The following is a 9024-nucleotide window of genomic DNA, read 5'->3' on the forward strand; positions in this document are numbered from 1 at the left end:
TCCCCCCTGGAGGGTGATTTCTCGCTTTCTATCTCTCTGCCTCTCTCTGTCTTTCTGGGGAACACACGTGCCCTCTAGCAAAAACCTCTCCAAAAAAATGAAATAAGCATGTATTATTCCCAATATCTATTTCTTGGATGATACTTTAATCTCAACAACTGTAAGTATTTATGTCATCAATAAACATTCAGTGGCAACATTTTCCCTAATTTTTTTTCACTTTGTAAACAGTAGAGTTTTATACAAATATAAAGTCATGCACCCTCAAAGCTATCAACACAATAGATACTTATTCAATTGAACAAAACATCCTTAAAATGTTTTTTAACAATTTACAAATATATTCACAACATAATCTGCTGATCAAAAGACTCTAACAAAGTCTGTATGATTTACAATATTCTCATTATAGCAAGAAAAAGAAAATACACTTATAAAATGTGTTAGGCATTTAGTATGCCAAGTATTTAAATGATTATTCTCATTATGACATAAGAATAATACTCTCATAGTGGAAAAAGATAGATTTTATTAGTCCAACAATCACTGAATAGCTTCCAAGAAGTTCCAAAGTAAAGTCCAGCTATCCTTTCCATAAAATAAATAGAAGAGCAGCAACCTCTGGGTATCCCATACACATAAACTATTAGGATTCCATTTTTATTAATTGGGTCTTGAGTAAATTATTTGGTACAAAGAAAAATAAACAAAATTTCAGAAACTAGTTAATTTGGGCTAGTTAAACCGGCCCAAATGTGGTTTTTCACTTACCTGCTTATGTATAAGAAATTTCACCATAAAGTACATATTTTAAAATAACAATTATTTCCAACACATAAGGTCAAAGTGTTCACTCTTACCATAGAAGCAAAACTTACTGCTAAAAATAATCTACAAGAAATAATATATAAACACATAGAGCTTTAAGATAGACTAAAAACATCCTCCTATGTTCTATGAATAAAAATGCAAAGGTCTCTAGAACGCATGAGTGAATACACACACTTGGATTAATGTGGGATATGTTGGTATCACATGAGCTTGTGTAGACATGTGTACACCATGAAACAAACTGTGAAAATGTTTCTAGTGACACTATACTCTCTAGCCCCACCTGCTAGAAAGAAAACAAAAACTTAACGACTTTTCCTCTTTATAAATAGTTTTTAAGTGAAAAAACAAACCCGACACTCCTTTTTGCAACATGGACTGAGCTCTAAAAGATTCAGACAAGAATCTCATAGGTTGTTTCTCAATGTGATAAAAACACGTAAGTTTTCTATTTAGGAATTCTGATCATCTCCAGTATTTTGTCTTAAAAACTGCCTTCTAAGATACACGAGGTAGCCATACTGGTTAAATTCTTCCTGCTGCCCACTTTATACCTGGTATAACCATATGGTTGGCACCTCGTAGCACAACATCCATGATAACTGCCACCAACCACTTTACTCTGAAGGAGAAGAGAGCACTAAAGGCAAAAACCACCCATATCACTGGACAGGCAATAAGTCCTAACCAAAAGATTATTGATTCAGCCTCTCAAACAGTTTTATTCTCTTGAGGGGATGTATTCCTGGATTCAAACACCCAATGGCTCTTTATATCTTCATCAATATGATTCCACCAATACAGGCCCACCATTAGTCTACCTGTGACGTTCTTCACTGCCCAAAAGCCACATGATAATAACAAGATAATTGTCACTGTCACCATACAGGCTGCTGCTGAGCAATTCACACAGAAGATAGACTATGACTTTACTGACTCAAAAGAATAAATGGAAAAATTATGCCACTGGATGTCTGATTTTGGTTTCTTTTTGGTCTATTAGTTACCTCTTCTTTGGCATCAAACAGTGAAACATCTTCAGTGTCATCATTACTGTCCTGCTGCAACATGAACATTTTCTTTATTGTCTAAAGTTCAGTCAGTCACTGACCTCACCACTCCTTATTGCTAATGATATCATGTTCTCAAACTGATCTATGAGTAGGTGACCTGGTATAAGTTATCAGAAGCTCTAAAACAGAAAAACTACCAGGAATGGACAGAGTACCAGGGACTCTAGTCCCACATGTCATCTCAACATCTTTACATATCATTAAAGGACCATCCCCTTCTTGGCTACACTGTCCTACTCTCACTCTGTATAACTCTTTTCTTTGTGAACCATTGGTTTAAAGTAATCAATTTCTTATTTATGTTACAAACATTTGGAGATGTTAATCTTTCCTTTGGAAGACCCATAAAGGCAAAAAATAGAATCTAAATGGTCTGGAAGAGAAAGAATATTAACAATATTAACATCAAAACAGATCATGCTGAAGTCTGGCTAGAGTTAGAAAAGGCCACCGTTTCTGCCCAACAGCCTTACTGAATAAAGATGGAAAGAATATGAATGCATATCAGTGAAAAACAAACCCCAACAGGAAGTTAACTTTCTTCATGTTCAACAAATTTCTCTTTCCATAATTGTATGTTGCCCTTCATCTTCTTTCTGCCTTTTCTTATAAGTGTTCAAATATGGCACGATTACAAGCATTTTATCACAAACAATATCTTTATTTGGAAAACAATGAGAAATTGGATATTCACAAACTTATAATCCTGGCTGAAAATATTATTAATATTATGATATCAGTATTATTATTTATCTATTAGATCTGGCCACTTCGGAGCACACATAAACCTTTGCTATCATCCTTTTTCCATATCATCAGCCAAATATACTAGGTCATCTCTTTTCTTTTGAAGAATGATTTCCTCCACATTATGAGTTATGCAAAAGCCTTTAAAAACACTTTTAGGGCCAGCCAGGTGCCATGGTAGTTGGGCAGCTGGATCCTATGTGACTGACTGCACAGTTCACATCTTGGAACCAGCAGCTTGAACACATGTGGGACAAGTGGACTTCTGTGTCCCAAATCCTGAGATGATAATGGAAGAGATAGGATTGTGGTATAGCTATTCCCCTGGGGATTGTCTTCTCACTTTCCCTCTCTGTCTGTGGCAAGTGCACATATCCTACAGCAGAATTAAAAACACACACACTCTAAACTGTCTTACTCATAGTCAAGAACTCAACATAAAGTCTAATACTCATGAGAAGGAAACAGGCACATATAAATGACGAAACCAGGACGGGGTACAAACTATTATATAACATGGGACTTTGTTTCAATCAAAAAATAATATTCAATTTCTTTCTACCACTTAATAAAATTTAGAGAGATTTTTGCTATAGGACATGTATGCTCATTAGAGACAGAAAGTGAGAAATCATCCCCTAAGGGGATGGCCAAACCACAATCCCTTCTCCTTCATTCTCCTCTCAGGATTCTGGGCATGCACACACACATGCCTGGCATGAGTTTCAAGCTGCTGGGTCTGGGACTCAAGCCATAGTCGACCACACAAGAGTCCAGCAATGCAACCATTACACCATCTGCTGGTCCCACCACTTAAATATTTTAATATTAATAATATAGCTCTTAGGATAACATTATCATCTTTTTTCTTTCTTCCTCCAGGATTTGTACCTAGACAAAAGAAAACAAATACACTTTCTGATGGTGACTACAGCAGGAAGAACAAGGAAGAAGGGGTTCCTACTATAATTAGCTTTACAGAAATCCATTCTTCTTTCAATAATAAAATAAAGACATATTTCAGTTAGTATCTACTTACAGCATTCCACAATGAGCTTATCTGTGTCATCAACATCCAGGCACGATTAACTTGACCACAAGTGATCACTTCTCTTAAACTGAAGTAGAAGAAAATCTAAATACAGAGAAAAGAAATACATAATGTTGAAAAACAGGTAAACTTTTAAGTAATTCTTCTACTTACCTTTTGTGTGTATGTAACCGCCATTATACTAATAATGGCAATGTTAATAACTACCAAATGCACTTAATACATTTTAATAGCAGGAGTTTAAGTGGTCACATTTTTTAAAGACTTACTTGTTTAATTTTATTTATTATTATTTTCAAATTTGCTATAAGGACACATGTGGTCACCAGAGAAAGAGGTGGGGAGGAGGGAGGGAAAGTGAGAAAGCAAGCCACCAGGTCCAGGACTTGAACCACAGCTGGCCATATGGGAGCCCAGCACCTTAACTACAACATCACCTCCTGGGCAAGGTGGTAGCATTTTATCTGAAAATAGAAATTTTATCTAAAGTAATGAAATTTATTTGCTAATGCCTGTCATATAATGTAATCTTTTTCATTGATAGCTATGGAGAGATGGTGAGAAGGATAAGCATATTTGTTTTATTTTGAGAACTAAGGTGAAATTCTTCCAGAAAACTAGATATTTCCTCAAATAGTAGCTGGTATGTAGACAGCATTTAATAACTGCCTGATGAACTGAACTGGATATATTTTCTAAAGTTATAGAATTCTTGGGAAAGATCAATACACCTGCCTTGACTACTATGTAGCAAAAATGGTAGACTAGAAAACCAGGAACTCTCCTGATATAAAGCATCAATACATGTTTTTTTAAAAATTGTAAACAATATAACTAAGTTTCCAAGAAAGTAAGGAAAGTCTCCAGGGCCCTAATTCTTACAAACTCAGACTAGCAAAAAGGTACTCGTGCTATAGTTGCTTAGGATGGGAAAGAAGAGGGATGGCTGCTGCTTTTTATAACAAATAGGTTCTGATTTTACAGGCCATGGTGGGGTGGATAGAAGAAAATCACCAGGCTTGTACAAAGCTGGGAGTTATAAATGAGTTAGAGAGAGCGAGCGAGAAAGAGAGGAATATAAAATAGAGTAGAAAAATAAATCTACCTCCTGGTAAAGAAAAACTAAGGTGCCTATCCTAGGATAAAAAGAAAATCTCCCCAAAACTTTGTAACCAAAGTCCAGCCATCATGTGTATTAGAATTAGAATTTTAATTCTTTGAGAGATTCTATTTTAATTACTACCTTTGTAACTAGATTTGATATATTAACATGCAAATACATTCCAAGCTTATAATAATGCTGGGATATTTGGCAGAAATATTGTCTTTTTAGAGACATGGACTTAAACCAGGCTTTAAAGGATTTTCATGATTAAGCCCCAATGAAACAAACTCTCAATCAAAAATTGTAAAATACAAGAGCAAACAAAATTGCATAAGCATTAACAGAAATACTAGATCATCAGAAAAGTCATGACATATTTTCAATAAAAATAATAATATAACTAATAAAATTGTTCAATAGTTATTATTAAGATCTGAAAAGTGATAAAGACATAAAAATAAAAACAAAACTCTTGAAAATGATGTTGTCAACAAAGAACTGGGCCAAACTGTGCCCAGAACCTGTGCCAAGGTCCCATGGCACAGTGGTTAAGGAAACCAGGTCCCACATAGCTGACCATTATCAGAATCTAGACCAATCACTGTAACTTAAAAAAACATGCCAAGAAAAGGTGCTTACATGCCTAAAATCCTGACAAGATGGAGATATGGAGAAAGAGGAATTATGATGTGATCACACCCCATTGGGTGGTTCTCTCTCCTCTCTTGCTTTTTCTCTCTCTCTTGAGCACATGCACCCTCTGGCAATGAAAAAAAAAAAAAGAAGGGGCATTTTTCATAAAATAACAAGATAAAATTAATGATTAAAGAATATAATTATTGAAATTTAGTGGCAGATAAGACTCAGCTGAAAAGAAAACCAGTGAAATGGAATACATAGCTAAGAAATAAAAGAGCATAAGGCATAAAGAGATAAAGAGATGGAAAATACAAAGGTTAAGAGACACATTACATAGTATGAAAAGTTTCAACATACATATTTATAGAATTTCCAAAAGAGAACAGAGAGAATGGAATCAAAGCGAAATTCAAAAATACCACAGAATAACTGTTCTAGAGCTAATGAAAGCAACAATTTCAGCTTCTAGAAACACAAGTAGTTCCAAACGGGACAATGAAGCAATACTCCTGGTATTATAATACAATTGCAAAAGTTCAAAACAAAGAAAAATGTTAAATGAAACCAGAGAAGATCGTCTACCAAACAATCTCCCTGAGAAACTAACTACATAAGGCAGAAGTCAGCAGAAAATAACTGTCAATCTCAGGTACCATACGCAAGTAAATTATAATTCAAGAATGAACACTAAGGGAACCAGCAGTTAGCGTAACGGCTATGTTGCTGGACTCTCACATAGTCGACCGCGGTTTGCGTCCTGGACCCGGTGGCTTAAAACTCACGCTGGGTGCATGTGCATGTGTGCCCAAGATCCCGAGAGGAGAATGGAGGAGAAGGGATTGCAGCGTGACCATCCTCCCTGGGGGATGATTTCTCGCTTTCTGTCTCTATGTCTCTCTCTGTCTGTCTGGCGAGCGCAAGTGCCCTATAGCGAAAACAAAACAAAACAAAACCCTCAAAAAAAAAAAAAAAAAAGAATGAACACTAAGACATTAAAAGACATAGATTAAGGTAGTCTGCTTCCAACAGACCCTTCAAGAAGAAACTTCTAAAGAGCACTGAAATCAGAAGAGAATGATTTGCAAGTAGTAAAAACAGGCAAAAGATCTAATAAATATGTGATATGCTACTGACCTTATAAAATAGTAAAATGATGATGACAGATGTGGAGGTACAAAAGAAGGTAGAACAAAAATACTACATAAGATTGAAGAAAGTAATCAATGTTAACATCTAAATTTCAGTTATTCAAAAAAGGAAGTATAGCTATTAATTTACTTTAAGACTTAATTATACATGTTAAATTCATGTATTAAAACGTTTTTTAGCTAATCAGTGAATTCACATGTTAAATTCACATGTTAAAAATATTTGAGAGTGAGTTCATTGATTAGTGTCCATTGGCTGAGGGTGACTTGCCAGGACTGCCATCTGGAGGGGGGTAATTGGATCAGTGACAGTTGGCTGACAGCGAACTGGCTGGACTGGTCTGGAATCAAGGTCCCTTATCACCTGCAATTCCGCCCACAATCCTGCTTGCTGACTACAGCTGCCATGCTTCAAGATCAGAGAGTAAGCTCTGTGGGAAGGAAAAAGGCCGCCAGGCCGGAGAGGAGACCCAGGGTTTTAAAAGTGCTCAGGCCCCTACAGCAGAGGAAGAAGAGTCCCCAACCCACTCACTCCTCTTCTATCCTGAGGGGTGCTGCCCAGAGCTCACCAGCTGCTGGCTCTCCTCAGGAGCCTAACAGTGCTCCACCGAACATCAGTGATGCTGCTGCTGCAGGTGATCACGGCACAGTATCTAATAAAGGTGTGAAGAGGCAAAGTAAGAGAAACGTTAAGATCCTCTGAAGTTCTACCTCTCATTGAGAATTCAGAAAAAGGTCCTCTAAATAAGAAGGCAGTGATGCTGGTGCAGTTTCTGATGTACAAGTATAAAATGCAAGAGTCCATTAGGAAGGGAGACATGCTGAAGACTGTCAACAAAAGGTACAAGGAGGATTTCCCTGAGGTCCTAAGAGAGCCTCTGAGCACACAGAGCTAATCTTTGAACTTGACTTAGAAGAAACTGATCCTTGAGGGCAGTACTATGCTTTTGTTAGCAAACCAGACCTCACCAACTGGGGTGGGAGCAGTGGCTTGGGCTTTCCCAGAAAAGGGCTACTGATGACTCTCTTGGGGGTGATCTTTTTTTATTCTTTCAAAGAATTATTTAATTTAATTTATTTATTTGACCAGAGAGGGGCAGAATAAGAGAGAGAGAGAGAGCAAGCCACAAGCCACCAGGTCCAGGACTCGAACCACGGTTGGCCATATGGAAGTCCAGCAACCTTAACCACCATGCCACCTGCCAGCCCTTCTTGGGTGTGATCTTAAATGGTAACCAGGCCACTGAGGAGGATATTTGGGAACTCCTGAATATTTTGGGAGTCTATGATGATGAAAAGGACTTCATCTTTGGGGAGCTGAGAAAGCTCATTACCAAAGATCTGGTACAGAAGCAGTTCCTGGAGTACCAGCAGGTGCCCAACAGTGATCCCCCACACTGTCAACTTCTGTAGGGTCTCAGAGCCCATGCAGAAACCAGCAAGATGAGAGTCCTGGAATTTTGGACCAAGGTCAATGATACCATCCCCTGTGCCTTCCCATCATCTTATAATGAGGCTATGAGAGATGAGGAAGAGAGAGCCCAAGCCAGAGGTGCAACCACACCTGGCACTACTATTACCACTGCCAGGCTGAGTTCCATGGCCATGTCCAACCATCCAGTTACTACTCTCATCTCTAATGAGGACTAAGGCAGAATTCTTTACCTTGTGATCAAAAATACCTTTGTTAACCTTTGTTCTTGCTAATGCTTAAAAACTTGACTAATCCTTTTTTATTTTTTAAATGATATAACTGGTGCTCCTTTTAAGAGAAGATTTATTTAAATTCAGAATATAAGGATATGAGTGACATGAGACACACATTTATTGGTTGTTTATCAGGTTTAGTAGTAAGAGTTTTGTTTTTGGAAATACAAATTGGAAATCCTTAAGTATTACTATAATTCAGAGCAAGATAGCACAACATTAGACTAGTTATATACTTGAAAAGATGAAAGACTCTACAGTAAAATAATTGGGATCAGAAGATAGAAGAAAAAAAGTAAAAGTTGTTCAATTCTTGTTTTACCTGACTCCATTTTGTCTTTCTCTTTGTAAATTTAAAAGATATATACCCAGATTTTTTTGTGATTCAAGAATGTGTGAAAAATTAAATTATAAAGAATTTTTAAAAGTATTTAAGAGTAATCAGTAAAATAATAGAAATATAATGTATATTGGGATCAGCAGTTAGCACAATGGCTATGTCACTGGACTCCCATGTAGTCGACTGTGGTTTGAGTCCCGGACCTGGTGGCTTAAACTCATACCGGGCGTGTGTGCGTTTGTGCCCAAGATCCCGAGATGAGAATGGAGGAGAAGGGACTGTGGCATGGCCAACCCCTTTGGGGGGTGATTTTTCACTTTCTGTCTCTGTCTCTCTCTGTCTTTCTGGCTAGCACACGTGCCCATTAGCAAAAACCTCTCAAA

The 9024-nt window shown here is 37.2% G+C and overlaps 1 protein-coding gene and 2 pseudogenes across 1 annotated transcript in view; 1 reads left to right on the forward strand and 2 right to left on the reverse strand.

The window, feature by feature from the left end:
• The window catches only part of FBXL13 (F-box and leucine rich repeat protein 13), a 274784-nt gene that overhangs the window by 171412 nt on the left and 94348 nt on the right, over positions 1-9024 (reverse strand). The window contains exon 8 of the mRNA XM_006140783.3: positions 3691-3786. Coding sequence (XP_006140845.2) covers positions 3691-3786 — 96 coding nt within the window. The remainder of the gene's footprint in view (positions 1-3690; positions 3787-9024) is intronic.
• On the reverse strand, positions 1284-1901 carry LOC114008480 (Golgi apparatus membrane protein TVP23 homolog B-like; annotated as a pseudogene).
• On the forward strand, positions 7001-8244 carry LOC102470482 (melanoma-associated antigen B2-like; annotated as a pseudogene).

Source organism: Tupaia chinensis, unplaced genomic scaffold, assembly GCF_000334495.1.
Source record: "Tupaia chinensis unplaced genomic scaffold, TupChi_1.0 Scaffold000044_1, whole genome shotgun sequence".
NCBI lineage: Eukaryota > Metazoa > Chordata > Mammalia > Scandentia > Tupaiidae > Tupaia > Tupaia belangeri.